The sequence below is a fragment of the Zymoseptoria tritici genome, chromosome 3 (genome assembly GCF_000219625.1).
Source record: "Zymoseptoria tritici IPO323 chromosome 3, whole genome shotgun sequence".
NCBI lineage: Eukaryota > Fungi > Ascomycota > Dothideomycetes > Mycosphaerellales > Mycosphaerellaceae > Zymoseptoria > Zymoseptoria tritici.
Window position 1 is genome coordinate 1,084,861 of NC_018216.1, and position 27,897 is coordinate 1,112,757.

Consider the following 27,897-nt stretch of genomic DNA (forward strand, 5'->3'; position numbering starts at 1 on the left):
GTAAAACCGAACTCCGAGGAAGGTCAGCCCATTGAAGGATCGACGCTAAGCGAGGAGGCTTGGTATCCTCATCGTCAAGGTGACTCAGGCAGCGATTTTGGTCGAGTTGTGATTGGCGATGCACATGGCAATGGTCGCGTGGCTGTGCATGGTCGTTATCTGACTCACGTTCGGGTTGTATGTATTGCTGCTTTAGGAAGTTGTGGCTTCTCCTTGCGCTGGCGAGGATCGTCGCTGTGGTGAGTACCTTAACTTTGAGTGGCAGCAATTTCGACGTCCTTCTCGAAACGGTGCAAATCATGACTCAGAGATGAAGACCTTTTCTTTCCCTTCACGCGTCTCTGTACGTAAGAAGAGGTCCGGCTTGCGAAGGGTTGAGCAGAAGTTGTCGTTGAGAGCGAAAAAGTCGGGAGCAGAACCGTCGTTGCCGGCGTTGGACATGGGTCGAACTCCGTAAATCTACCTGCCAACCAATCAACACCTTCGGCGTTCCGGTGTTGGACGCCGGCTATGATCTCCGTTACTTCCAGGTTGTCTCGCGGTCGAATGCCGAAGCTTACCTCACCTCACTTTCCACGGTCGAGGTGGAGAAAACGATGCTTTTCCTGCTGTTAAACACCGAGCAAGATGATCTCTTCGACACCCATTCCTTCTGCTGTCCAATGGCCGTCTGAGGTACTTCCTACGCTTATCACGAAGGAGAATCACTACCCGATGACAAACTCGCATCGTCTTCTCTCTCCTCAGGCATCCGCATTTGACTCCACCGCCGAGCTCTGCCGCCTGTTCGAATGCTGGTTCTCGGGATGCATGCCAGCCAGCATTGGACCAAGGATATTGTTGCCTGATCGATTGAGTCGACGTCACCTTCTCTGTCCCTATCATCCCGCAAGAGTGACATGGACGGCAACATGGCAGTAACGGAACTGGATGCACACCTCATATCGGTCACGCCTTCCTATCGTCGCAATGGCAAGCTCTTCAGCTGCGAACCGGTATGAGGATTTGGCTTGCTTCCTGATCGAAAGACATCCTTCTGACGCTGTGCGAACAGTGCCGACGCGGAAAGCTGCGTTGTGATCACAACAGCCCGGTCTGTGGACGATGTGCTCGCCGTAATAAGCCTGATCAATGCGTTTACCATCCAGCGCCTTTAACGAAAGCGCGTACTTCCCCCACCATTGGACCGCGTCGGACCACCAGCTCGTCGGCCTCCTCGCCGAAACGCTCCCACGTCGAACCTTATCCTACTGTATCCAGGCTCGAGCACTCGACTGATACGGGAGGGCATCGCGGAGAACGTCATTCCGCTGAACCTTCGTCCGAAGTTCTCTCCTCCCTAGGACAGCCATCAATGGTGCCATTGCCGCTGCAGCAGCGGATGATGTCAACATCAAACTCCTTATCAAATTCCCGAGCATCGTCGACATATGCTAGTAACGAAAGTGCAATGTCTCATAGAGATACTCGGACAGGATTCCTTGGCCCGACCAGCTTTTCTGCAGTATATACCGAGAATCCAAGCATACTTGAGCCCCCGGCAGTTGATGAATCTCACCATCTGCCCGCGTTGTCGGCGGAGAAGATTCAACAGGGCGCAGAAGTACTATCGATGCTTCGAGATTTACCAATCTATCGGAAGTTCTGCGAGCGTTGGTTTGACGTCTCCGACGGTATCATGGTCAAACAGCCCATCTTCCAAGTATGGGCGGATGAGCTGTGGGATCAGTTCGGCCCGTTACTGACAGAAGGTCGACCTGATCAACTTCGAGCGTTATCCGAGCAGGTGTGGCGCAACACCAGGCGACCAATGGAAGTAAACGGGAACATGTCCGCCCGTGATTGGGCTCGATCTTCGTCTGGACAGAACCTACGATGGGAAGTCGTTGGCTGCCTAATGACACTGGTCGGCCTCATCGCCTGCAGCCTCAGCAATTGGGACGGTATCTTTGATCAAATCCGTGAGCGATACGTTGATCGGGCGACATTCTCCACCCGTATGCGAAAGGCGTCAGAGTTTTGCCTCTGCTTCTGCTACGAGAGTGAAGTACTTAACGACATCTATCTGTGTTTCATCTACGAAGATTTGGTCTTGGTGGAATTGGTCAAAGGCGACGCCCATTATGCATCGTGGCAACGCCTGGGAGAGGTATGCGATGCCGTCGTGGCCATGGGATTGCATCAAGGAAATTATCCTGACGCGAAAACACCTTTCTGGCTGGCGGAAATGCGTAAAAAGATATTCACATCTGCGTACGGACACGACAAAGTCCTAGCGACCTTTTTTGGGCGTCCACCACGATTGTCTCATCGCTATTGCAAGATGGAACCGCCACTCGATCTCTCGGACGAGCAGTTGCTCAGCGAAGGAGAGGAGCTCCGGCTCGCCATAGAGAACCTAGATGCGGACGGCTGGAACACCTCCGGGCACCTCCACAGGATTACCTGGGGCCGAGTCTTGTTCTACCACAACCGCCTCCGAGAAGATATTCTCGAGATTGCGCTGGGTTCAGGAGAGGAGGACATTGTCTCACAAGTGGACCGGGTGCGGGCCAAAATAGACCGCACCAACGACCCAATTCCCGACTTCATGAAAGTAACGCCCGAACGATTTTTCAACGCATCCATTCCCCTACGAGAGCATGCATTTCCCACAGGCTCGCAGGAGAAGGGCCCGCGACAGATAGACGTCGTTATCATGCTGTGCTTTCAGACGGGAATGGCGCATACCGAGTTTCTCCTGCAAAGAGCGTTGGTCTGTCGACTCAAGACGGACTCAAAGCAGCTCATACCCGTCTCACGTCGGATGCTGCAATTGACGCTCCTGGCCCATTCAAAGCGTGAACTTTTCCGCGACTTCCAGGCCGACCTCATTTACCTCGTAAGCCACTCCAAACTAACGCACCCTGTTCTGCGACCCACTAAAACTCATATCTCTTCAGCTCGCTCTCCACGGCCTCCCAGCAGCCGGCGTCCTCGCCGTCGAACTGCTCAAACAAGAACAAACAAAACAATACACGCCAGCCCTCCTACCTCGCTCCGAAACAGTCCAAGACCTCAGCGTCTTCATCTCTGCCCTCGCAGCTGTTGGGCCGGGTGAAGGCAACTTCTCGATTTGCGACCAAGGTCGCCGGGCGTTGAAGAAAGTCCTCGATCAGATCCTGTCGCCTACCATGACGGCGCCGCCAATGCCGATGCCGGATGGGTTGGCGGCGAGCGTGGATGAAGGTGGATGGGGTTTTCCGATTGGGAATGATGCGGACTTTCTGAGTTGGTTGGATAATGTGGAGTGGGATAAGAGGGATTGGGGCGAGCCGGCATTGGTGAACGGGGTTGTGAATGGGCTATGAACGAAGAAGAGGCAATTACTGGAACGGAACATTCACTGACCTTGGACCGCCCAAATTATCATGAATCATACAACATAAGGCTGTACATACCTTGCCTTCTGAGACCCCGACAGGGTGTACGCCAAACAGTATCTCGATCGCCCAACGACACCCTTTAGTCCATTCAGACCGTCCTCGCACTATCCCGATGCTTCAAGCACGCAATTTCCAACTGCAAATCGCGACAATGCTGCCTCATCCCATCTCCAACTTGCTTCTCGCTCCTCAACGCCTCCTCGACCATTCGCAATCGTCCCGAAAGACCTCCCATCTCCGTCTCCCCGACCAACAACGCCTCATGCTTGATCTCCATCTCCCTGCTCTGCACACCCACCAACTCCTTCAACCCTGCGACCTGAAGCTCCTGCGTCTGAAAACGCTCATGCATCGCCCACATCTCCGATCTGGCAATCTTCAACGCGACCTCCGACCCCTCAAGCTTCGCCCTTAACTCCACGCGATACTTCTTCAACCACGGCGTCTTTCGCCCACAGCCGAACCAACGACTGCAGCTCTCATGCTCGCCTTTGACTTCCCTCAACTCCGCACTCATACCGTTCAACGTGCGGATAGCACCGTCATAGGATTTCTCCAGGTTCGTCAGCTGAGATCGTAGCTTTGCGGTCTGATGTTCGCGAATGAGTAGCTCTTCCTGCGCGAGATGTAGTTGCTCGGTGGCGAGGGAGAGGTCTTGAGTCGTGGCTTCCAGGCAATCTGCCAGGCGTTCGCGAGAGGCGTGGAGTTGAGTGCGTTGGTGGAGGAGGTGGTGGAGGGATTGTTGGCGATTGAGGCGTTGGCGGGGATGGGGAGCGGCTGGGCTGGTGATGGCAAGCTGGTGCGAGATGGGTGGCTCGGAGTATCGGGCGAATGGAGGAGGGTTGTCGACTATAGCTGGGTGGTGGGAACTGAGGTATGTCTTCAACCCATTCTGGAGCGGCAATGATGGGATCACGGAGGTGTCTTTGGAGTCTCGTTGATGGTTGGTAGCGTAGAGTATGGTGATGGTTTCTTCGGAGGTGGCGTCAATGAAGCTGGAGATGGTCGGTATCGGCGAGCGTGGATGGCCGTGCTGGTGAGTGGGAACAGGAGAGCGAGGATCGGAGTTGGTGTCTATCACACTGACGGTTTCGGTGGAGGAGTATCGATAGAGAGGTCTGCGGTCTGGACTGGGCGTATCGGAGTAGAAAGTTCTGCGGGCTGGGCTTGGTGCATTTGGCGGGTCCAGGCGAGAGAACGAATCTTGTTCTTGAGGAGAGTCATGTCGTTGTTGTGTAGCAGCGTAGTGGTTATCCAAGAATTGTTCGAAAGACAGGCGTCTGCCTTCGGGGATTTCTTCGAGCGTGGAGCGACGATGGAACTTTGTCTGAAGCCGCCTCAGCGGATTCCTGTTTGGAAGCGTGAAGCAAGAGATGGCCATGGTGAGATTTGTGGTTGAATGGACCGATGGTAGGGAAGTCGATCGTTAAGTATTGCTGCAGATGTTTCGACTGCTAAGTCTGCCGACCGATGAGGAGGAGTTGTTTGCGCTGTATAGTAAGACTTGCATAGCCCTTCTTCGGCGTGAGACATGCATTCTGCGGTGTGTTGCTACTGTAAGTCGCGAAAGCCGGGGACCAAGACACAAGCCCAGTCTGAGACATTGAGACGTCCAGCTTTCATCTTCGTGAGTCCTGGAGTATCATTTCTCCTCAGTTGAGACATCGTTGAAGACCAGAACCTCACGGGCATGCGAGGGCACGCGACTCTCCACGATGGCAGCATCTGAGAATGACAATAAATCTAGCGAGTGGCTTCATGCGTGCTCGTTCAAAGATCCGTGACAAGCAATGTCGAATGACGCCGTCGGTACTGTGAAGAAGCAGAATCCGGATTTCACGAGCCGGCCTAATAGGCACACTCGTCGTGAGAAGCAATGTTGAACGATGTCGTTGGTACCATGAGCGTAGCGAGAGGCGAAATCAGGATTCACGAGCCAGTGTCTGACAGTTTTCCCAGGAGTGAATGCACGCTTCAGCAGCCTGCCGTCTTGGCTTTGACACTGCATAAAGCACTTGTATTCTGCGCTTTTCAGCCTTCATCCTTCAACCAACATCAGCGGACACCAAGAGTACTACGACTCAGACAACATCACTCGCAACTCCGCAATCACTCTTCAACAATCCCGACTCCTTCCAGAGTCATCATGGGCTACTTCGACGACAACTTCGAGGAGATCTGCCAGGACGCGCTGGAGGAGGAGCAAGTGCAGGAGCCGAGGAAGAGGCGGCACAGGAAGCAGAGGCTGCAGAAGAAGCGCAGGAGGCAGAGGCAGAGGCGACGGCCGAGGCGGAAGGCGACTCGGAGGACGGAAAGTAGGCATGTGATCCGAAGCCTGAAAGGTACTGCCGCTACGATACTGTCGTCGTGAGATCTGGAGCTAACAACGTATCAGGTCGATAGAACGCGCTTTGAAATCCTCCGAATCAGAACGCCTTCTTCACCCATCCATGGTCGACCACAATTGGCTTGCAAGCGTGCGCACGCCTGATCTGGTTGAGTTTCTGCTCCGTAGCAACAACGCCCTCCTCGAGCTCTAGCCATATTTCTGCTCTGCGCCGATCGACTCCCGAGACATCGACTTCAGCATTCTGTGCCTTGAGTAGCTCAAATGGATTAAAGCTTTTAAAGTAGTTTTGCACAACTTCTCTTCGGTCCCGCGGCATCGATTGTAATGGTAAGGATTTCAATCCAGGTATTGAAGGCAGCCACCCTTGCCGGCAATTCAGAAACGACAGATTCTTCCAGTTGCTGATGAATATGCTTGAGGCGGATGACTGCCTGTTCCACGAATCGGCAGAAGATTCGGGCCGCGGATGCATGGAATGTCTATCCGCATGAACTGCGAAAGCAGGTATCCACTCCGCACAACCTTCCAGATCAAGCCACTGCAGACAAAGAAGATTGCAACTGAGCTGTCGGAGTATTGATGCCGGTTCGTCTAGGTCTTGGTCAAGGCCAGAATAGAAATGGGAGCCTCCTGCTCTGACATCAGGGCTATGCTGGCTGGACACAGTGGCAGTGGCCAAGTTGGGTGTGAGCGTGGGACGTGGCCAAAACGCAAGTGACAGGTGAGTCAGAGCTGGAGTCTGTTTGGACAGAGATAGCAGGTCGCGCCATGAGGCTCCGGTGGGCGGGTGAGATAAAGACAAGTGCGTGAGCTGAGCAAAGCGCGAGATATATAGACTTCGGGTCAGCGCTGATTCGAGACTATCGTCCTGGTCCCAAGAGTCCAGCACGGTGTCTTCAGATGATTTTGTTTGAGTCTTCGGCGGTAAGGTCTTCGAAAACTTCGCAAGACGTGACACGGTCAAATTGCTGTGTCCAACCAGACCAGCAAGATCGAGTTGTGTCACCGCTTCATCGCCGCCCAACATAGATTCAAGCACGGAAATGCTGATGGCAGGACCGTAATAGCCGATGTAACTCAGTAATCGTGTTCGAAGTCGTAAAGGTAGTTCGGCGGCAAGGGCGGGGAGGTCATCCTCATCGAAAAGATCCCAGTGCTCGGCAGCGGTCTTCAAGGCCAAGTGTAGAAGGCTGGGAGACTGTTCAAACGGATTCGGATCGTGTTCGATGCCTAACAAGTAAGCGAACCTCAACAGCTGGGCCGGTCTGCTGCGGTCATCGTCAGTCAAACTCGATGTCCCATTTCTTCTGCGTCTTCCGCGCAGAGCCATGATCGGGGTCCATGCTGGTCTCCTCAACCAGCTGCTGGGCGGCGCAGGACCAGGTGTGCGATTTGGTATTCTTGTTCGAATACCACGCTTGGGTTTTGGAGGGGCAGATTCCGGCACTCCCAGGATAGTATTCAGCGTAGGCGGAACGGACCTTTGATTCACATTCTCTGCCAGCTCACGTTTCCTCCGCGCAGCATCCTTCCCTTCGATCTTCCTCAACTCGCCGAGCCTTTCGTTGACCGTGGGCTTGCCATCGTTGCCATCAGTCGATGGCTTGCCACTGGAAGCGCCTTGAAGCTGTTTAAAGTTGAAGGAGCGCTTCTTTGGCATATGCGCTCGGGTATGGTCAAGAGATCACCAGAATCCAGCGTGAAGCAGGCCAGATATATGTTTCCGGATAGCCAGAATCCGAAGAATGTGAGTCAGTGTGATGTTCGAGGTTCGAGCTGGAAGTGAGTAACGCATGGCGATGAGGTCAGAAGTGAACCACCTCGACGCGAGGCGCAACTGTTGCCAAGGAAGTTACAGTCGGGAGTGAGCATCGGTGCTGCTTTGTCTAGCATCATCACTCTCCATCGCCATGTAGACCTTCCTCTTCGCAGATTCAGCGATCTCAGAGCAACAAAAAATCCAGCACGAAATGGCTCCGATAACTCTGCGCCCACCAACGTTCTCGTCCGCTTCACAACCGGCGACGTTCCAACCCCCGACGATCCCGTGGCTCGCAGAGACATGGCACGTAACTCATTCCACGCTGCCATTGTGGAAGGACAAGAAGAACGTTCGCATTCAATACACGCCACTGGAGCCGTCTTTGCCTTCCGTCGCAAAGGATCAAACCGACCGAATCGATGATCTTGTCACATATCAAAAAGCAAATTCGGACAAGGTCAATGAGATCCGAGGTGTTGACAAGGCCGCCAATACCGACAGCAGAGGCGAATGGGACTGGAGAGGAAAGGGCTGGCTCATGATTGCGAGCAGTCACTGGGAGATTCTGGGATGGGGCGAGGAAGAGGGCACCAGCAACAAATGGATGGCCACCGTGTTTGCGAAGACAATGTTCACACCGGCGGGTATGGATATTTACTCCCAGGCTAGGACGGGTGTCAAGCCCGAGACTCTTGCTGCCATCAAGGAAGCCTTGGCCAAAGTCGACGATGCGAGTGTGAAGAAGATGGCGGGAGAGGTGTTCGAGATTAAGAGCGACGAGAGTCGCAAAGATTGATGTGATAGGGAGGGACGATGAGGATGTCGCGTGAATAGATTCTTAATATCCCAGTAAGGCACTTTTAATGGCCGTCAACTTGGACGAAACCTGCCGTATTGCTCAGATCGCAGAGCTCATATCTGCTCCCTTCGTGCTGTCTTAATTTGTCGGAGAATTGATAGAGTTCGCGTCCCTCGGGACGAGCCATTAGTGGGGCATCTATAGATTCCAGAATGTACTGAGCCTCATGGCGACTGCCCTGCTTCCCAGAACACACAACACGTTCATTCACTCTGACTTCGCTGTGCTCGAGAAACTCAGTGAAGCGCATCTTCGGGACCAACAGAATACGAAGCTTGAAGAGTCCGTCAGACCAAGATCACTCCACAGCGATGCCGGTCGACTACAGCAAATGGGATGCCCTCGAGCTCTCCGACGACAGTGATATCGAGGTTCATCCAAATGTCGACAAGAAATCCTTCATCCGTGCGAAACAAAATCAGATCCACCAGCAGCGAATCGATCGCAAACACCGCATCACAACTCTTGGCTACGAACGCATCATTAACGATGGTCTCCTATCACGGATCGACAGACTGCTGAAGGCGTTGGAGAATCACAGGTCAGAGATCGAGGGCAAGAAAGGTGCTTCGGATATTGACGAGGTTGTGTTCGACTGCTTGATGGACGTGACGAGCGATGGAAGCTTAGGATCCGACACACCCCCTACTCCACCAAAAGGCGTGCACGCGGGACAAGAGCAACCGAGCTACAGCAAGATGATGGGAGCGTTGGTGGATCAGGTCCGAGGAGAGGTCGACAAGACAAAAGCCGAGGGACCTGCACGATACACGGCTTTCATTCGGGAGGTTGCAAAGCATGACAAGAAGGTTCAGGACCTGCAAGTGAACCTGCTCGCGGAGGTGGCACGCTTGGAGAAAGAGGAGAGTGGGAAGATCACTAGCGAGTCAATACACGAGGGATTCAACAGCTCACATGTTGCGAAACAAGCTCCAGCACCAGCCGCTGTGAAAACCACAACACCGGAACTGCTCAACAAACCGACCGTGCAACAAATTGGAGGTCCAGGCGCCGGTTACCAAGCAGACATCGAGGAAGGATCCGTCAATCAAGCTCCTGGTGAAGACGACGACGATCCTGTTGCGTCCGCGACAGCCAAGCAGTTTGGCAGGATTGCATACGGAGACTACAGAGCATCACTGCAATTTATCAGTGCCCACCCAGAAATTCTTGCCGAAAAAGAGACCGATGGTCTTTTGGTGGAAGCTTTCAATGCTCAATCCAACGCCAAGGGTAAGAAGGACGAAGACTATGCAAGGCAATGTGTGCACCAGGCTTTGCTGCTGCAGTATTGTCGACAATTAGGCAAGGACGGAGTGGGCCTCTTCTTCCAACGTGTTCAAACTCAAAATCACCAGGCTCGGAAGCTCTTCCTGGACGATGTGAACTCAACATACGCTCGCATCCGCACCAGAACCGCGGAGCTCGCCAAGGAGGCCGAACAAGAAGGCGAGAAAGAACTCATACAACTTCACGCGGTCGACCCTAACACCAAGATCAACATCGTAACGCCTCCGCCCATGGACAAATGTCAAGACGATGACGAGAGGGCCAGTCGTGAAATCTTCGATACTTTCTCACCAGGTCTCCAGCGCGCATTGGAGAGTGGAAGCTTAGACAAAGTCAATGAGGTATTGGCAAAGATGAGCGTGGATGAGGCAGAACAGATCGTGGAGCAGCTGGGTAATGGAGGCATGTTGAGCTTGGAGGAAGGCGTCATCGATGCCACGACAGACGAGGGCAAGCGAACGGTGGAGGAGATTGAGCGAAGTCATCGTATGCCCGGCGAAGCTACGGAGGCAACTCAACAAGGTGGACGGGTGGTGGAGGAGATTGACGACCCGGGAATGGACTAATATGCCTCGATCAGTAGTCTGGTCGTATAGCATACACGAATCCCGCAATCGTACCGAGTTCGAAGCAGTCTTGTACAGGGTGATACTCTCTTCAAGCTCTGTACCTGGTAACACCTTGCCTCACAATTTCGCCTACCATGGTAAGTGAATACACTCGAGCCGTCGGATCATCGGGCCGAACCAGACCCACCCTCCTCCTCAAAAGAATCATGTACTCCAAATCCGGGCTTCCTACCATTGCACATTCTCCAACATTAATATTTCCAGCATGAAATTCCGCTCCCTCAAGAGTCCCTTCAACATCACCAACGATGCCACAACCAACTCCAAACTCCTCATTCACATCTCCGAAAAGGAAGGCGTGAAAGCCGAAAACCTCTCCCTGGCTACATGGGGTAGTTCCTACGTCTTGGCCAACCACCTCCATCGATGGAAAGATACCCAGCCCATCCACACCGCTCGGGAGAACACATCCAACTCCATCGCTGTACTTGAACTCGGCGCGGGAACAGGACTCGTCGGTCTCTCCGCCGCAGCCATATGGCAACTCCCTGTGATCCTCACAGATCTGGCCCCGATCGTCCCTGGGTTGGCACAGAATATCAACTCGAATCGAGCGTTATTGGCGGAGAAAGGAACTACCGCGGCGTGCGGTTGCTTAGACTGGACGCAGCCGGAGGAACTACTCCTTTCCAATCCTGTTCTTGCTGCATCGGAGCCACAGATCGTGCAATCTTCGCGTAAAGCGCACATTATCCTCGCTGCTGATGTCGTGTACAGCGAGGACCATCCCGAGTTGTTGTTGAAGACAATTCTGGCGTGGTTGGCGCCTGGGCCGGATGCGAGGGTTGTGATTTGCTATCCTGTGAGAATTGCATATATCGATCATATTAGAGACTTATGGGAGCGATTCGAAGCGGCGGGGTTGTTGTGTGTGGAGGAGGCGCAGGAGAGTAGTGATGATGATTGGGGAGAGGCTGAGCCGGCGCCGTATGAGTTTTGTATGTGGGCGTGGAAGAGAGAGGAGGCTCGGTGACAGAGGTATGGTTGATGGAGATTTTGCAAGCTGCTCTTCAACTTGAATATTAGTGCATCTGCGCGAATTGTGGACGACGTGCTGTCGGAATGACTCAACGAGCTTCACCTGGTTGAGATAGTTGTGTCGTGAAAGCTGGAGATGCTGAGAATGCTCCAAAAGAATTCTTCCAATTCCAGGTTTGCTTAGGAGGTATGCATGCTGTTGTCACTAGGTACGCCTCCTCACAATGCTGCTGATATCGCTATGAACCCAGCTCATGTCCTCAATCAAACCACCAAGTACTAAACAAGCTCCCACGTCCCTCATCAACCCTTCGCATTCCACCGGTCGTTGTACGCATTGACCGCGATAGCAACCTGGCGATACAACCAATTCCGGCTTCCCTCATCCGCAATCGGGATGAATGGTCCATTCGTACCGCCCTTCAGCACAATACTCATTCCCGTCCTCTCCTTCGAGATCGTCTGGATGTCCTTCAACAGAACCTCCCATTCGCTCGTCAGCTTCTTAGCTCGAACCAGCATGATGGAATTGTACGTGATGATGACCAGCATCGTAGCCTCGCTGCTCTGGCGCGAGTTGGGAGACGTCGGGGAGATGGGCGAAGACATGTTGCCCTGCGAGCCGGAGTTGAGCTCCAAGTGTGCAATGTAGTTCTCGTTGAAGTATTTGCCGTTGTCGAGCGTCTTGAGCCAGAACTGTCCGAGAGCTTCGCGTTGGGAGTAAGGTCGGACAATGCCATCGGTGCCAATGAAGCGGGTGAGACGGACACGGTCGAGGCCTTCTTGGTCGAACACAGTTGTGGTGTTGCGGACACCCTCGGCCATGCTGCTGGCAAGGTCGAAAGCGCCGATGGCGGGCTTTGTGGCGAGACCGAGCAGACCTTTTCCGACGCCTTTCATAAAGCCAGCCGCACCTTCTCGCTCGGCACCTTGCAATGGCTGCCTTGCCAGACCACCGATACCACTTGCCAGACTGGTGGCGAAAGCGTTACCACCAGATGTAATACCGTACAGAGCATGCTTCGGTCGGTTCCTGCTGCGTGACATACGTCGAGCATCTTGGAACTCCTTGTCCATGCTGGCTGCCGCAAGACCTTTGGAGATACTGCCGGTGAACTTGCTCACACTGTCAGACAGACCAAAGACGCTCTTCTTGACGAAGCTGCCAGCTCCCTTGGCAATCCCAACGCCGAGATCCTGAGGACGATCGGTGACAAGTCCTTGGTATGGCTCGTAGAAAATGTCTGCCACGCCCGAAGAGATGTTGTTGAACAGACCGACAGGATTGCCCAAGAAGTCTGCTGAACCGATGACAATGTGCACTTGTCGTAAGCTTTCCTGTACATAATGGCTCTGGATACTGCTCATCAATGCGCCCATACTCAGTCTTGCGTTCTCAAGCATGAGCGCATTGTATCTGATTGGAGCATCGTTGACGTTTCCAATACTCATGGTCAGCACATTGACCGCGAACATGAATGGGTTACCGCTTGAGCTGCCAGTGTCCTCTGCGTTGATCCGCTCGGTGCGAACAAAGCTCAAATCGAACTGCATCGGTTGCAAGTGAAGGAGCTCGAAGTAGATGTCCTGTCCACCATCACCTTGCTCCGGCTCGGGAACATCCAGACTCGCGGGGGCGAGCTGACCTTCTTTCTGCTCGGTCCAGCTTGCGCCTTTGACCTTGGTGAAGTCGAGCACCGCGAAAATGAAGTCCTCATCGATCTCAATCGTCATCTGCTGCATCAGGAATGTGGCATATTTAATGTACAGCACACCGTAGCTGTCGTCCTTGACTCGCGTGACGGTGGTCCTGAAGATCGGGTGTGCTTCCATCTCTTTTCCAGTCTTTGGAACGACACTCGGATAGAAGATGAGGGGGAAGATGCCTCCATACAACTGGTTGTCGATCTGGATCCACTTGATGGTCAAAGCTACCGTCTGGTATAGAGGGGAGTCGGTGTACTTCAGCTCAATATCCCTCCAAGTTGCGTACACCAGTTCGCGCATCTGAGAATTGACCAAGCTGAGACCGATGCCCGCGAAGCGAATCGTGGCGCGCAGCGTGACGTTGTCATCTTGCTCTTTGACCTCGAAGCCGGCATTTGTACTCTGGCTTGATGTTGCCGACTTTTGCTTGTAGAGACTCTTCTTGGGCCTGTAGTTGCTGATGACCAGCGTCTGAGTCGGGCCATCGGCAATGACGTTGAGGTCGATGATTTTCTGTCCCTCTTTGCCACGCTGTCCTGGTTGGCCAGGCACACGCATAGGAATCAGGTTGCCGATCTCCGCGAGCTTCACGTGTCTCTCCTTGCCGTTAGCACTGAGGATCAAATTCTTGTTCTTGGTCGCAGGATAATCCCAGGCATACGGCATGATGCTGCGTGGCGGCAGACGGTATCGTATTGGCTTCCAACCAGAAGTCTTATCTTCTTCGTCCTCGTCAATATTTGGGTTCGCCTGCCAGAACAAGAACTCTTGGTCACTTTCGTTACGCATCGAGAAAGGCCAGTGCTTGGTCTCCAGACTGAGATGCAAGTACAGCATAGCGTGTTCCATCAGGATCTCGACTCTGATCAGCTTCTGTCTCTCACCAGCCTTGGCCAGCTTGATGTGCACGCTGCCCACGTTGGCAATGTCGAAAGGACTGCTCCACGAGTTGTTGACTCCTGGAAAGCACAAGCTCAACTGCTGCCCGGTAGCTTGCTTCAGGAACCTCAGTGGGTGCAGCTCGCCGGGCTTGAGAGTCGTAGCGTCGCTCGAACCAGGCTCGCGGATCTGGATCTCCTCCGATAGCTTGTTCTTGACGATGAAGCGTGGCGTGATGCTGACAACTTTGGTGAGTTTGTACTTGCCCTCTCCTTCAGTGACGGTCAATCCGCAGTGCATCTCGGATCGTCCACTCTCTGCAGGAAGCTTGACATCGACGTTCGCTCCGATGGCGTCGAAGCTCACAGGTTGAGACCACGAGCTACTTCCCACCTTCAGCAGAGCACGATTCTTGCGATCGTCAGTCGGAAAAGAGAACATGAAGGGTGTCGCCTTGCGCGCGTCTTCCTCGGTGTCGGCGAAAGTGCCTTGTCCGGCGGCACTCTTGGTGCTGCCAAAGTATGCCTTGCTGCGAATATCCAACTCTAGTCCAGTGCGATTGAGGACGATGTATGGAGCATACAGCGTGATCTTGAAGGCGCCACCACTGTCGGGAACGTTGAAGTAGTGGATCTTCAACCTCAGCTCCAGATTATTGCTATCCTTGACGGTCAATGTACGCTCACGCTTGAAGTCATTGTCGTTGTTAGCGTTGATGATAGCGAATTCAGACGCTTTGAATGGCGTGTCTTGCATGTCGATGCTCATCAACAACAAGTGTGACAGCTCTACCACATGCACCGGGCTGACGCCACCTTTGCGAAGGAAGTTGGTCCAGTCTTTCTTAGTGTTCTTGTCGTAGATGCGGTACTTGAAGTCGAATGGCAACAAGTTCTGTACTTCAATCGGCGCAGAAAGGCGCAGACGCATGTACGGGTAGACAGATGTCAACGGGTTGTTCTTGTCGTAGACCGCTTGCATCTGGAAGTAGAACGGTGGAGTGCTTTCTTCAGACTCTCCCTTGCACGTCATGGTTCTGACAGGACGCTTCAGGAGGTCTTTCCAGAAGAGTCGCTCATTTGACCAAGTGTAGCCGAAGCCTTGGTCTGGCCGAACAACCAGAGAGTGCATGTAAGCGGCTCCGATGGGGCTCGGCTTCGACTCGCCGGGTGCAATTTTCTCAATCTTCAGGAGATGCCCATCATCTGGACTGTAGACTCCCAGCTCGATGGGAATCTGGGTGTGGTTCTCGACCAGAAGCGGCGACCTCAATGTGATGTACTTGACGTTGTCGGTGCCAAGAGTGACATCCACAAGCATACGGTGCTGGACCTTATCCTTCCGCGGCTTGAGGTTGTACATCGTCTCCCCTTCGCGATTGACCTGGATGCGATCAATAGAGTCAAAACCACTACCTTGAAGTCGCACTCCAATGACACCAGTCTGAGCTTCCGGACTGAGCGTTTCTCTCGTGGTGCTCGGGTCCTCGAATCGCCAAGGCTGCTCCTCGCCGTCTTCGAGCTTCGCAGCCTGACCTTCGCCATCGTTGTCGGTGCTGGCCCACACGTCCATTTCGAAACCAGTCCAGTTCCGGATGCGATATGGCGAATCGTTGCCTCTCGGCTTGCTGAGGACGTCTTCCTCGCTAGAGAAGAACTCTGCCGACTTGGAGGCCATGGCGATGGTGGCACTCGTGATGGTCAGCTCAAGGTTCTTTCGCGAGTAGAGCTCCAAGGCAAGCTTGTCCGGCGAAGTCTCCCTGGCCATGTGGAAACCCAATTGCCATGGCTCGATCAGCGGCTCCCAGGCCGACTGTGAGAAGTTATAAACGTTGAAAAAGGTGTCAATGCTTGTGTCTGCTGTCAAATTGCCAGTCCAGTCTCGCACATCGACTTCGAACGCCTTGACGCTCCAGTCGAGCATCGGCAGTTCGTGCAAATCGCCGATGAGCACCACTCGGATGCCTTCCATCGAGACCTTCATCTCTTCGCGCGTCAGCACGGCGGATGGCGCGTCCGCGCGAGACTTTCCATCGACCGGCTTGGCTCCGGTGCGAGTCGTGGCAATAGTCTGAGCTTGGCCGCGATGCGTAGTACTTGCACCAAGCGTCTTCTTGTGGCTTTTGGCGTCCTGAGATGCCTTTATCTGCGCTAACTTTTTGGGCTCCTGGCCTTCAATCTCCTTATCGGACTGCGATGCACTCATCGCCGTTGCTCGGTTGGCGATCTGCATCGCAAGCATGATGTCCCGGAGACTCAGACGTAGCACCAACGGCTCGATATCCACTGTGATACTCGTCATCGACGAGTCCTTCGCTTGCGATTTCATGTCCAGAGAGGTCTGGACGCTGAAGTCGTCCAGGATCCGGAGTCTGGTCGTCTCGAACTGGTCCATTCGGCACAGAAACATGCCAATTTTCTCGACTTGCACTGTCATCGCATGCTGTTGCGATACGAGGGCCTGTTTCATTCCGAGAACGATGGCCTCTGAGTTGTTGATGGCCGGATTGGCAATCAGCACGACCTGGGCGTCCACGACGCTCACGCGGTAAGAGATGCTCATCGCACCAGCGTTGGTCGCGGGCTCCTCTGAACCCTTCTGTTGCTGCGCATTCTTTCGCTCAACAACCTCTTGCGTGCTGGCACTAACAGCATCATCTTCCATGCCATCATCACTGATTTCCGCTTCTACCACCAGCGGCTCGTCCTGCTTCAGCCCATTCTGAACAAATTTGAGGATATCAAAGATGTAGTCAAGGGCGAGGATGATTCGCGGGCTGTCGATCGTAAGCAAAGCAATCATGTTCTTCTCTTCGCCGCCTGAGATTGACACGCTGGCCATGAATTGCTGCTTGACGTCCGAGTTGATCAAGCTCATGATCTTCCGGAACTTGTTCTTGTCTCGCGTGCGCGTGTCTGTGATAGTGAATGATTGGACCAAAAGCTCGCTCTCCATAGCACCGTCGCTGATCATGCGAAGCTTGACGCTCGTCTCGTTCAAGGAGAATTTGGACAGGCTGGCAGCCTCCAGGTCTCCAATCGGTTCATCAAGCTGACCTTGCACGAGCTCCAGACCAATGGCGCCGACCTTGAAAATGAGGTCGAGCTTCGTCCATGCTTGAGTATCTGTTCCGAGCTCTGGGCCCTGGTGTGAAGGTTTCGTCGGAGAGGTGGCCCTCTTTTCATCTGCCGAAGGCTTCACGGTATTGGCAGGTTCGACGATGTGATCTGGAATCTCCTTTTCGACTTCCTCCTCTAGCTCTTCGGAGTCCTCCAAGGCGAAGGCCTGAGGGATGTTTCTCGAGAGCTCCATGACAAATTTCATCTGTGCCTCGGTCAACCGCAAGTTGATGTTGGACATGGAGCCCTCAATCTCCGTGTCCGGTCGAGCCCTTCCCACTTGGTGTTCTGTTTGAGTGATGTTGAAGTCGAGATTGACCTTGTCGATCATTTCTAGCTCCTCGCTCTTGTTGTCCTTATAGTGCAGAGTGCTAGTAAGGCGGATGTTGTGTATGCCCGCGGACAGCTTGTTCGCAGTGTCGCCTCCGTCTTCAGCTTCGAGCGCAACAAATTTGTTGTTTGCATAAATCTCACCCAGGTACGCTGTCACGGTATCTCGCTCAGGGTTATCAGTAATGACCATGCGCGGGAATGCCACGATAGGAGTCTTGATTAGAATGTCGAAATGCATCTTGCCCGCTGATTCTTGAACCTTGCTCGCTTGGTTTGCTGCAGCTTGTCTTGCAGCGTTGAAAATAGCTTGCATCTTGCCAAACTTCACACCAAACTCCATGATCTTGCGGAATGGCTCTGTGACGAAGTTGATCTTGATTGAACCAGACCGCAGGTAGATAGAGTTGTCGTGTCCGGGATAGTCCTTGGACTCTGCATCGAATGTCTCGTAGCGGAAGTCAGCCAATTCGTCACCTTGAATCGAGACAAGCTTGCGCAGCGAGGACTCTTCAGAGACGCCCATGTTAATGTCGTCCACGAGGTCAAGTGCGCCAAGTCTGGCTCCAACGCGCATCGTAGGGCCGTTGAGAAAGACGCTGACTTCGGCAGACGTCAGACTGAGCGTGGCTAGTCGGATGCCATCATTATTGAGAATGACCGCAATGCGACTCAGCTCGGCTTTTATGCGGATCTTGTCATTGTCGGGCTTCTTCTCCTCCTCTTCTGCGTCATGTTCAGCGTCCTCGAGTTGCTTCGCTTTCGCATCCTGCTCTGCGTTGTTGTTGGCGGGCACGAATGTTAACATAGCAAAATCGAGGAGCGTCAGCAGCGTCTTGCGCGTGACTAGAACATTGATCGTGGAGACGGCGACATCCAGATTGGTCTTGACTCCCTCAAACTTGGAGTGAAATTCGGGATGATCTTTGTTGACCATCTGGAAATGGACTGTCAGGAGATCCTTCTGCTTCTTGTCGACGAGATCCTCGCTTGAAATAAGATTTCTGAACTCTGGCGCGGGGCTTTCCTCGACATGGTCTTCCACCGTCAAAGCACGAAGGCTGACATCGGCGACCATGTCGAAGGGACGCTGGTAGAACTCCAAGAAGAAGTTCTCCGCGATGAGATCAACGAGAAGTTGATCCTCACGTTTGTTATCCGGATCCGATTTGTACAGCGAGCCTTGCAGCTTGTCAACCGTAAACTTGAACTCGAAGTTCCGCTGAGCAGGGTTGACGTCTTGCTTCTTCTTGGTCTCGCCACCACGGTGCTCATCTTGACTCTTCTCTTCAACGCCCTTCTCCATCTCGTTCGCCAGCGCATTTGGGCTCAGCTGGAATGATTTGCCGCGAGGTCTAGACTGACTCTTCCGGCGCGCCTTCGCCTTCTCATCTGCCGTCGGCTTCAGCCCTGGCTGCGTCACTTTGCCAGGCTCAGCTTCATCAAATTTGGGTATGGCGAAGTCGAGCAGTTTCATCAGCGATTTGTACTTCTGATCAGAGAACTTCGCATGCAGGACCGGAAGATGCCCAAGAACCTTGAACTTCGTCAGATCTGTCGCCTTGGGAACAATGCATGTCTGCAGTTGAAAGTCCATGTTTATTCGGTCGACAAGATGATAGTGCCTGGATACGGCTTCCGCACTGAGCTGCTTTCTCGTTTCATCGACCGTGCTGCCGATGAGCAATTGTGTCGCTTCGAGCTTCAGTTGGAACTTGTCGTACATCAGCGACTCTAGCTGCTTGAAATCCTTGTCTGTGTATTGTTGCTTCTGCTTGCTTTGGATATCGGCCAAGGTTTTCTTGTCGATCAGATCGCTTCGCACACTGATGTGACCAGCATCGAGGATGAGACAGATTGTGCTTGTCTTTGTGACGGTATCGGGCACAATGATGAGAGGAGCCTGCAAGTCGAGCTGAACGTCGATGCTTTTGTGTTCCTGCAGAGCAAATTCCAGGCCAGCCCGAGTCTGCTGGCGAATGCCTTCAACAGTGGAGCCAGCAGTCTCCATGAGCGCACCGATAGATTCCATATGCTTCTCGGGCGGTTTGAAGAATTTAGACACCTGCACAACGAAGTTTGGGTTGTAGACGATCTCCATCGCCTTCAACTTGACAGTCAGGGCTGTGTCTGCGCGATTGTCCAGTGGATTGTTCTCGAATGTGAGTGCAAAGAATGGATCTGGCTCATCGTCCTCATCATCGTCGCCATCATGCTTCTCTTTCGGCTTGCCGTCTTCGCCCAATTCCTCTATTCGCTCCTTGTCTGGGACCGGTGGGGCGTCCTTGACAGTCAGCATCTGCTCGAACAGATTGCCCTCAGTCGAGCCATCGTAAAGACGCATCCCACCAAGGCTGAGGTCAACGACTGTCGAGTCTGTTCGCTGCACAAATTCCGTGCTGAAGTCGTCGAAAAGCAGTCGCAACATTTCCTGTTGCTTGCCGTGAGGATCGCGCTTCAGCGTGAAGCTACCAGTTTTGAGGCTCATGTCGACCTGCATTTTGATCGCTTCTCGTGGCGCATCGACTGCCTCTGCAATGTTCTTCTTTTCATCGAAATCGATTGCTTGGTACAACTCTTTGCGCTGCTGCTCTGACATTTGGCTGTCATCCGAAGAATCATGTTGCTGCTTGGACCCTCCCCACACGTATGACAACCAGCCCTTTGGTTGCTCGGGTTTCTTCACGGCACCCTCTTTGCGCAGCTCATTCCTCGCAAGAGACCGCCAGAAACGAAGGTCTTCGTACGTCAGCTTGTGTTCAAGCTTGTCGAGATCCTTGTTATCGTCGGCTGACATGACTTCCTCCCGCTTCTTCTTCTTGAAGAGCTCAATATATCTCTTCCTGTCATCTCGCCTCTCGGCGAAAAAGGCCCACGACCAGCGCTTGTTCTTGTCGTGTATCCGGTCCACAACAGCTTTTCCAGCGAAGAGCAGCCAAGCGCGAGGGTCTTCTTTGGGAGACTTCTTCGGCTGCAGCTTTTTGTATTCCTGATGGCGAATGAAGTAATGAAACAGGTCGACAAGCATCAAAGCATCACGGTACTGATGGTCGTCCAGGACGAATCCGAGCTCGTTGAATAACAAGCGAGCCTTCATCTTCGGTTTATCATACTTTCCAGTCTTGTCCATTTCGAGACCTGCTCGTCCAGACACAGGCTTGAGGATGAATTGATGTTCTTTTAGAGCAGGACTGTCGCTCTTGACAATCAGCTCACGCAGCTTGTTCATGATCTGGTCATGATCGATGCCTTGCTCCTTTGCATCTTGCTGCCCTGTGCCAGTTCCAAGCAGTTCTGTATCCGTGTCCCAGTATACAGCCAACGAACCTAATGTCGCGAGCTTGTGAGTGGTAGTGCTGGAGCCCTGAATCCAGGTCGGCTTCCAGTTCTCATCTGTCGAGACGGCACTGAGCTCTTGTAAAGTGAGACCAGCGGCGAATGGGTGTCCCGGGTCGGAGATGGCATCTTCGTAGCGAATGTGAACATTCTTCACCTGGATCTGAACGTTGTCGATGATAGTCGTGGTCAAAGCCGCTGTGAATGTTTGTTGCTTCTGCTGCTCTTCTTGTGACATGCCCTCTGTGTTCCTCTCTTTCAACAGTTCGGCACTGTCCAGTTTCTCCATCTTGACTGCGTGTGCCCGCTTCTCTTCATCCTCTGCATTGTACTCTTGGTCCTCCTTGGGTGCCGCCAGTAGGAAGACATCTTCAATATTGATTCGCACCGGCTGGCCTCGTAGATTCGACCAAGGTATCTTGAGCACAAGAGAACTGATGTGACCCTCGACAACGTTCAAAGGTAGATGGAATTGATCCAGCGCCTCGCGTCTGAGCTCGAGGTTGCGTAGTGTAACATCGCCAGACCAGATTCCGACATTCAGCTGTTTGGGGTCGAAGTTCCGAACATACATGCCCAGAAACCGGTTCAACAGGTTCGCCACCAGACTTTCCAACACCATCCTCGCGGATCGTGGTCGTGACCCGGACCGGGAAGATTAGGTGGAAAGCGTTCCGTGGTTGATCAGAGAGTATTCGCAAATGGTCGTTTTATGTCGTCAAGTCATGGTAGGATCGGGTGAATCTTAGCGTCTTCTCGTCTCGGTCGTGGTGCTGGACGTCAAAGAAGCTGTCGAGTGTGATGTTCGTCTAGGTAAGGTAGACAGTCGTGGATATGGTTGGAGAGGAATGTTCGAGAGGTTGGCGGTGGGTGATGACGGCGATATAGAGCAGGCGAGAGAAGTATGAACGTGACTGCCGGGGAGATGGAGAGCTGCTGCCAACCAGTGAGTCGATCGAACACGACACCCCAAAACAGGAAGGAGGAGGTGGTTGATGTTGATGTTACCTTACACGCGCGAGGATCGACCCCACCAAAAGTACAAGATCAAGACCAAGGACGCATCCATGCTTCGTGGCTTGAACGAATTTACGTCATATGAAAGAGCAATACAAGATTCCCTAGAGCTTCGACTGGAAACGATCGGTCTTGGGACAGAGTCGAGGTTATGGCTATGTAGGGACTAAGCATGTGATATTTCAATAGCAAGGTACGAAACGAAGTGAATGTTTCGTTCTCCAGTGGTTCATTCACAGTCTGGCTGTGCAAGCTGTGGTTGCTTGTCGTGCCAGCTGCCTCCAAGGGGAGCTTCCACCTTTGAAAAAGCTTGTCCCGAGAGCGCTCCCCCAATCTCTTGTGAGCAGAAGCCGAGAGGAAACAACAATCCACCACCACACCACTCTCCACTCCACCCTCAACGCTCACGCATCGCATCCTCTCGGTCGAATAGACCAGCGACTCACCAATTCCTCCTTCACCCCACATCGGCGCTGAGTCCTGACCAGGATTGTGCACGTCGCCATGTTTCGCTCCGGTGCTTCGCGGTCTCTGCTCCGCTCGCTCAATGCCTCGCAACAACCCGCCCTCCGACCTGTGCAGCGCCAATTGACCTCGCAGCTATGCACGATCGCTCGCCGTCCGCAGGTGCTGGCCATGGCCAGACCATTGGCTATGCAGCTTGCACGCGCGCAATACGCGACGGTGAACAAGATTGATACCAAGGCCGAGGCTGCGATTGGGAAGGAGAGACTTCCGGTGGACTCGGGTGTTAGCACCGACTCGAGCGCTCACCCAGTCTTTGGTGAAGTCGGCGGTGCGGCGGAGCGCGAGGACGATACGGATATGATGGCGGGTGTGAAGAATGACCTCAAAACAATCAAGGACACTTTCAGCTTGGAAGAGGTCCCTCGTCAGGCATACTACATTGGTCTGGCCGGTGTCCTGCCCTACGTTGGTACATCGCTCAGCACGATCTACTGCTCGTGGGAGATCAACCACGCAGCAGCTGCTGGCTCCGGGTTTCTCATGGAGGGCAAGACGGCCGAGCTCCTGCTGCACGTTCTCGAGCCATTGCAGGTTGGCTATGGCGCTGCCGTAAGTCGCGACTCTTTCACATATACGAGTGCCATCAATCGCTAACCAAATCCAGATCATTTCTTTCCTGGGCGCCATCCATTGGGGTCTCGAATTCGCCAAGTACGGCGGCGAGCACGGCTACCCTCGCTACATGATCGGAGTGGTCAACACCGCTCTCGTCTGGCCTACGATCCTCATGCCTGTCGAGTACGCGCTCATCTCGCAATTCCTCATCTTCACCTTCTCTTACTACCGAGACTCGCGCGCGGCCAGGCTCGGCTGGGCGCCGCACTGGTACGGAGTCTACCGCTTCATCCTGACATTCATTGTCGGCGGCGCCATCGTCCTATCTCTCGTTGCTCGCGGTCAGATTACCGAGGAGATCAGCCGTCCTTCTGGACCTGCTCAGCGCGTGCGTGATTTGAGGGCACACTCGGCCGAGCAGCTCGCGGAGGAGGAGACTGCCCGCCGAAAGTATTTGGCCGAGAAGGATGACGACGAGGAGGAGGAAGAGGAAGAAGAGGAAGAGGGTGGTGACGACGAGGAAGGAGGTGATGAGAAGGAGGACAAGGAGTGAGGTCGTGATTGTAGAGAGAGAACCTGAGTCGGGGCATGTCGTCAAAGAGGATCAGTCGGGACGTAATCTGGCTGAGGCGATGCTCACACCTAGCATTCGGCATCCATGGCCCTCCAAAGCGGCCACCTCTTGTATTGTAGAAGTGTGATCGTCACTGTACATTGTCAAAATTGGAAAGCATCATGGTGGCCCAGTACAACCAGATAGCCGTACAGCCAAATCGGCCGTGTTCAAGGCAATTGACCAGCACGGCTCTATGCTCGTATACCAAACGCGCCTTGTTGCCAGCGACAGGCAATATATGTACTGTCCGATGTGCCTTTGAATAGTGCATTTGTCTTCTCGGAACTGCAATGAGCCGAGTTTCACATGGCAAAACCAAGTCTTTCGCCAAGACATCTTCACATCTGCCGAGTCGTCCGGCATTGTTTCCATCATCCTTGCTTGCACACTCGACTTTCCATTGTGGCTCGTATTACTCCTCGAACATCGTGTCGAGTGCGGCGTCGAGGTGGCGCTTTTGCATTGCACTTATCCGGGCTGTATGCGGTGGAACTGGAACGCCAGAAAAGATGCCGAGGCCGAGGCAGTACGAGGTACGAGTCGATAAAGTCATGTTTCCATGGGAAATGGACGTCGATGCAGACAGAGCGAGAAGTGGCGGGAGCTGACTGTGCATACGAGTAGGTATAATGCCGAACCAGTCTGCAAGGCAATGCGAGCCTATAGCTAATGTCGTCTCCTAAGGTTCCCGATTCGGAGCTCATACCGTTCCACGAGGCGGCAAACGTCAAGCGGATCGGCAGTCATGAATACACAGGAGATATTCACGCGGAGTATTCGTATGGGGCTGGTACGTTCGTTCAAGCATCCTCCGAACGATGATCTCTTCTAACACGATATATCCAGTGGCTCATGGTGGCTATCTCATATCTTTGATGTGGCTGGCCATTGAACTCCACTTCAAGACCACCCACGCCAGCATCGCACAGCCCGACATCAATGCCTTCCATATCGAGTTCCTACGACCCGTATCTGTCGGCCCAGTCATGATGTCAATCAAAGATGTCCGGCTAGGCAAGACCTCGTCAACAGTCCACGCCAGTCTCTCACAAGCAGGCAAGGAGCGCTGCGTCGTGTACTCCACCAACTCCGGCCCAGCAGCGACGAGAAACACCATCTCGATGCCAATGGATCATCGTCCGCAACCTCTGCCGCCGCCCATCAACTTCGACAACGTGCTGACCGGCTCTGACCCCAGCTGGATTCGATACGACCACCCCCAAGATCTAGCGCTCCCCAATGCCACCCTCCGAAGACTCATCTATGCCGTCCAAAGACATCCGCCTCCTAATCGGAACATTGTCCATCAATGGATAACACCCCGTCGCAGCTCCGAAAAATGGACGAACGCTTCGCTTGGGATCTTGGTCGACAGCAGCGTTCCACCAATGGAGAATTTCTACGACGACGCTCCGCATAATTACTTCAACGGCGCGAAGCGAGCAATGCAATTCGAAGCCGAGAACAGGAGTCTCTACGACCACCCTCCGTGGCTGGTTCCGAGGATGTATCCGACCGTGAACATGAGTGTGCAGATCAAACGCCAGTTGCCGGAGGAGGGCGAGAAGTGGTTGAGTCTGAGGTGGCACACGAAGGAATGTTTGCATGGACGATTTGATGTCGACATTGAAGTTTGGGACGTGAAGGTACTGTCTCTGCTGGAATCCACATAACAGGTCCCGGATGCGAAGCGATTGCTGACTATGTCGACAGAACAATCTGATCGCCACCGGATTCAGCATATGGACCATTGCAGACAACAGTCGGAGCCTTTCCACGCGCCTGTCAAAGGAGAGGGAGCAGGCGAACAAGTTGTAGACGCCACATCCGCGGATCCGTAGACCATCGTGAACACGTTTTTGCATCTTCACCCGAATGCGAGCTTCCGCTGTCCCTTTTCTGGGCCCCCAATAGTCGCTCCAGCTGGCCTCCCTCTGCCTTTCGCTTTCAATTTGCCGGAAGCAGGAGCGGAGGCTGATGCGAGTTCAGACTGTGGTTTCGGTTGGGGTGGTTGAGCTGAGGTTGATTCTTGGTTCTGGAGGTCTTGGGCGAAATGAAAGTCATCGTGCTCCGGTCTTTCGGCCTGAGGCATGGCTTGTCTGCAGCGTGGACAGATGAAGGTGTTGTCGTCTGTGTCATCGAGCGCGTTGTCAGATGGCCCGCCGGAAATGCGCGAGAGCGAGCTTGTTCTCTCTGTGGGCGAATAAGAGCTGTACTGCTGCGCGGATTGTGGCATGTCGTCCGCATGCTCGAGATCATCCTCTTGAGTCTCTTCTCTGCTCATAGAGCCCATTTGGCCTTCGTCATTTTCCGGCTCACTGTCCTCATGACGTCGTTGCCGTGAACCGAAGAATGTTGGAATGCCGCCAACTTTGATCCTCCTCTTCTTCGTGGCAGGTCCGTACTCGTTCCTCGTCTTGCTAGCAGCGGCGTTCACAGCTTTGGCCTGCGCACCTCTCACCAGGAAGTTGCCGATACCCAGATTGCCCTGAACACCTTCCTCGAACCCCCCGACCGCCAAACTGAGATTCGCGCACGGCCATGCTCGACCATCGACAACAACACCAGCCAATAAGTTTTTCGCCGCCTCATATAGCCCGTCCTCGGTAATTGCTCGTCCCATTGGTATCGGCGCTTGCTTACTCCTTGTCTGCGCTCCTTGTCGGTGGTGAATCGTCAACGTTTTGGGTCGACGCTTGTTGTCAAGGACACCTTCTTCTACCAGCCGACCAAAGATGTCCGCTACGAAGATTCTCAACCATCGACACGCGACCTCGAAGCTGTTGATCGATGGTCGGAAAGATTTGGCAGATAGCATGGATTTTATTTGCGTTCTTGGATTCACCTCGCTGTTGTCCTCGCCGCGGATGATCGAGTGTAACCACATACCCGTGTCATCTCCCAGCTGCTTCTTCATCTGTTCGACCGGCACTGGCAGAAGCTCGGACACGGTGTCCGTATTGAAGGCTGCAACGACTTCATCTCCAAGCTTCCCGCCCAGATTCCGAATCTTTGTGAATTTGAAACCAGACAAAAAGTGCTGCACAGCTCTATTTCGAATGATAGTCTGCGAGTTGGGCTTCTTGTGACCAGATCCAAGCTTTGCCAGCATCTTGTTCCTGCTCAGGCCCGCCGAGCATGTGTATTTCAATTGCTCCCAGATTGCCTTCCGCACATCTCGCACAATCTCACTTGCAATCAGCATGACTATATCGTCCCAATCAGGATCATCCTCTTCCGATTGCGAGGTGTCCAGATCGACCAAAGCGTCCGCCTTCCAGTCCAATGCCGTCGTAGGAGGTCGCGGTAACGGCTCCGTTGGATCATCGTAAGGTGGTGGACCTCTTAGCTCAGGATAGCGTTCCAGTAGGATAAAATGTACATGCGCCGATAGGTCCAGAAAGACTTCATCGATGCTTGCCTTCTCTACTCGCTGCTTGTCCGCCGGGAGGAACTCCTTGATGATCGCCAGAATCTTCCTACTCTCTATTCGATATGGATCCAAGCTGACCTTCCTCGTCGCGATCTCTTTCCACGCATCCTCACTGTAGCTCCACTTTGCATCTCCCTCTTTCCAAGTCGCTACATGCTGGCAGATGATCTCGGGGCACTTCTCTTTTGCTTCCGTGATCGTGACGTGGCGGTTCAGACCGTAAGCGCGGGCAGGATAGTTAATGGCGATTAGGCCCTGCCATTGTTGCACGGCCAGCGGTGTGTCGCGGTCGACGTCCAATCGGACCATCTCACATTGAGCGTAGAAGGCATCGAGATCGACGTGGGCGATAACTCGCAGGGGACAGGCGGGAGCATAGTGGGCGAGAGTCGAGAGATGTTTATGTGTGAACTTGCTGCGGCGGGTGGCGGCGAGGAGTGGCGAGGAGTGGAAGGCCTGAGAGGAGGACATGGATTTATGACATGCTCAATAGCATGTATGGGGAGTGTGCTGATACCACTATGCGATGTTCGATGGTGGCTGCTCTTCACGTGTCAAAGCGCGTCGACATCCTGGAAGTTAAAGTGCAAATATTGGTTAGGACGGAGCTTCAAATGGCCCACCCCGCCAAATTCCTAGTTTTGCGAATTCGCAGAATCAAACACTCTGTAGACTGTCGCCTTTTCGTATAGCGCGGCGCCCGACTGCCGGTCGCAGGCTCCCTAGGTCGCCGCGAGCTTTTACACAGTTTGGCCTACCTTCTAAACTTAGTTATAATTATAATAGAAATACATTAATTACCTCGTAAAGTTGTTGTAGCTTACGTTCCTCTATCGTAAAAGTTAGAAACTTAAACTTCGAACTTTAAATTCTAAACGAGGTTATAAGGATCGCAACAACGAGGATAGTACTATAAAGAAGCAACTTTTATCTTAGTTTTTGAAGATGCGATGTATGTAAATAGCTTTGTGTTATATATTATAGGCAGAAGAAACATACGAGGCTCTATTCTACGTGTTGTAAACGTTAGTCTCGCTGCCGTTTCTAAAAATCCAGGAATTTGGCGGGGTGGGCTATTTGAACC

General features: G+C 53.3%; 11 protein-coding genes across 11 annotated transcripts; 7 read left to right on the forward strand and 4 right to left on the reverse strand.

Annotated features, from left to right (window-relative positions):
• Positions 1–950: 950 nt before the first annotated feature.
• MYCGRDRAFT_21552 (uncharacterized protein) lies at positions 951–3,170 on the forward strand (the record flags this gene model as incomplete). The annotated part of the gene is made up of 5 exons (XM_003853683.1): positions 951–995; positions 1,055–1,166; positions 1,329–2,596; positions 2,642–2,881; positions 2,943–3,170. Coding segments are annotated over 5 exons (1,893 nt in total), but the record flags the coding sequence as incomplete, so codon positions are not given.
• A 343-nt stretch (positions 3,171–3,513) lies between these two features.
• MYCGRDRAFT_91524 (uncharacterized protein) lies at positions 3,514–4,806 on the reverse strand (the record flags this gene model as incomplete). Its single annotated transcript, XM_003854484.1, has 1 exon — positions 3,514–4,806. One exon carries the CDS (start codon positions 4,804–4,806, stop codon positions 3,514–3,516), a length of 1,293 nt encoding a protein of 430 aa, XP_003854532.1.
• A 409-nt stretch (positions 4,807–5,215) lies between these two features.
• MYCGRDRAFT_91525 (uncharacterized protein) lies at positions 5,216–5,965 on the forward strand (the record flags this gene model as incomplete). Its single annotated transcript, XM_003853684.1, has 3 exons — positions 5,216–5,291; positions 5,461–5,740; positions 5,821–5,965. 3 exons carry the CDS (start codon positions 5,216–5,218, stop codon positions 5,963–5,965), a joined length of 501 nt encoding a protein of 166 aa, XP_003853732.1.
• Positions 5,966–6,366: 401 nt separating this feature from the next.
• Positions 6,367–7,550, reverse strand: MYCGRDRAFT_108514 (uncharacterized protein; the record flags this gene model as incomplete). Its single annotated transcript, XM_003854483.1, has 3 exons — positions 6,367–6,431; positions 6,760–7,043; positions 7,257–7,550. The coding sequence occupies 3 exons, from the start codon at positions 7,433–7,435 to the stop codon at positions 6,367–6,369; spliced, it is 528 nt and encodes a 175-aa protein (XP_003854531.1).
• A 195-nt stretch (positions 7,551–7,745) lies between these two features.
• MYCGRDRAFT_85086 (uncharacterized protein) lies at positions 7,746–8,333 on the forward strand (the record flags this gene model as incomplete). The annotated part of the gene is made up of 1 exon (XM_003853685.1): positions 7,746–8,333. The coding sequence occupies one exon, from the start codon at positions 7,746–7,748 to the stop codon at positions 8,331–8,333; it is 588 nt and encodes a 195-aa protein (XP_003853733.1).
• Positions 8,334–8,707: 374 nt separating this feature from the next.
• MYCGRDRAFT_69545 (uncharacterized protein) lies at positions 8,708–10,252 on the forward strand (the record flags this gene model as incomplete). The annotated part of the gene is made up of 1 exon (XM_003853686.1): positions 8,708–10,252. One exon carries the CDS (start codon positions 8,708–8,710, stop codon positions 10,250–10,252), a length of 1,545 nt encoding a protein of 514 aa, XP_003853734.1.
• Positions 10,253–10,520: 268 nt separating this feature from the next.
• MYCGRDRAFT_37858 (uncharacterized protein) lies at positions 10,521–11,288 on the forward strand (the record flags this gene model as incomplete). Its single annotated transcript, XM_003853687.1, has 1 exon — positions 10,521–11,288. The coding sequence occupies one exon, from the start codon at positions 10,521–10,523 to the stop codon at positions 11,286–11,288; it is 768 nt and encodes a 255-aa protein (XP_003853735.1).
• Positions 11,289–11,596: 308 nt separating this feature from the next.
• Positions 11,597–21,286, reverse strand: MYCGRDRAFT_108516 (uncharacterized protein; the record flags this gene model as incomplete). Its single annotated transcript, XM_003854482.1, has 1 exon — positions 11,597–21,286. The coding sequence occupies one exon, from the start codon at positions 21,284–21,286 to the stop codon at positions 11,597–11,599; it is 9,690 nt and encodes a 3,229-aa protein (XP_003854530.1).
• A 628-nt stretch (positions 21,287–21,914) lies between these two features.
• MYCGRDRAFT_108517 (uncharacterized protein) lies at positions 21,915–23,511 on the forward strand (the record flags this gene model as incomplete). The annotated part of the gene is made up of 2 exons (XM_003853688.1): positions 21,915–22,758; positions 22,814–23,511. 2 exons carry the CDS (start codon positions 22,186–22,188, stop codon positions 23,315–23,317), a joined length of 1,077 nt encoding a protein of 358 aa, XP_003853736.1.
• A 538-nt stretch (positions 23,512–24,049) lies between these two features.
• Positions 24,050–25,053, forward strand: MYCGRDRAFT_39133 (uncharacterized protein; the record flags this gene model as incomplete). The annotated part of the gene is made up of 2 exons (XM_003853689.1): positions 24,050–24,170; positions 24,227–25,053. The coding sequence occupies 2 exons, from the start codon at positions 24,050–24,052 to the stop codon at positions 25,051–25,053; spliced, it is 948 nt and encodes a 315-aa protein (XP_003853737.1).
• Positions 25,054–25,247: 194 nt separating this feature from the next.
• MYCGRDRAFT_38315 (uncharacterized protein) lies at positions 25,248–27,284 on the reverse strand (the record flags this gene model as incomplete). The annotated part of the gene is made up of 1 exon (XM_003854481.1): positions 25,248–27,284. The coding sequence occupies one exon, from the start codon at positions 27,282–27,284 to the stop codon at positions 25,248–25,250; it is 2,037 nt and encodes a 678-aa protein (XP_003854529.1).
• Between the last annotated feature and the right edge of the window lie 613 nt (positions 27,285–27,897).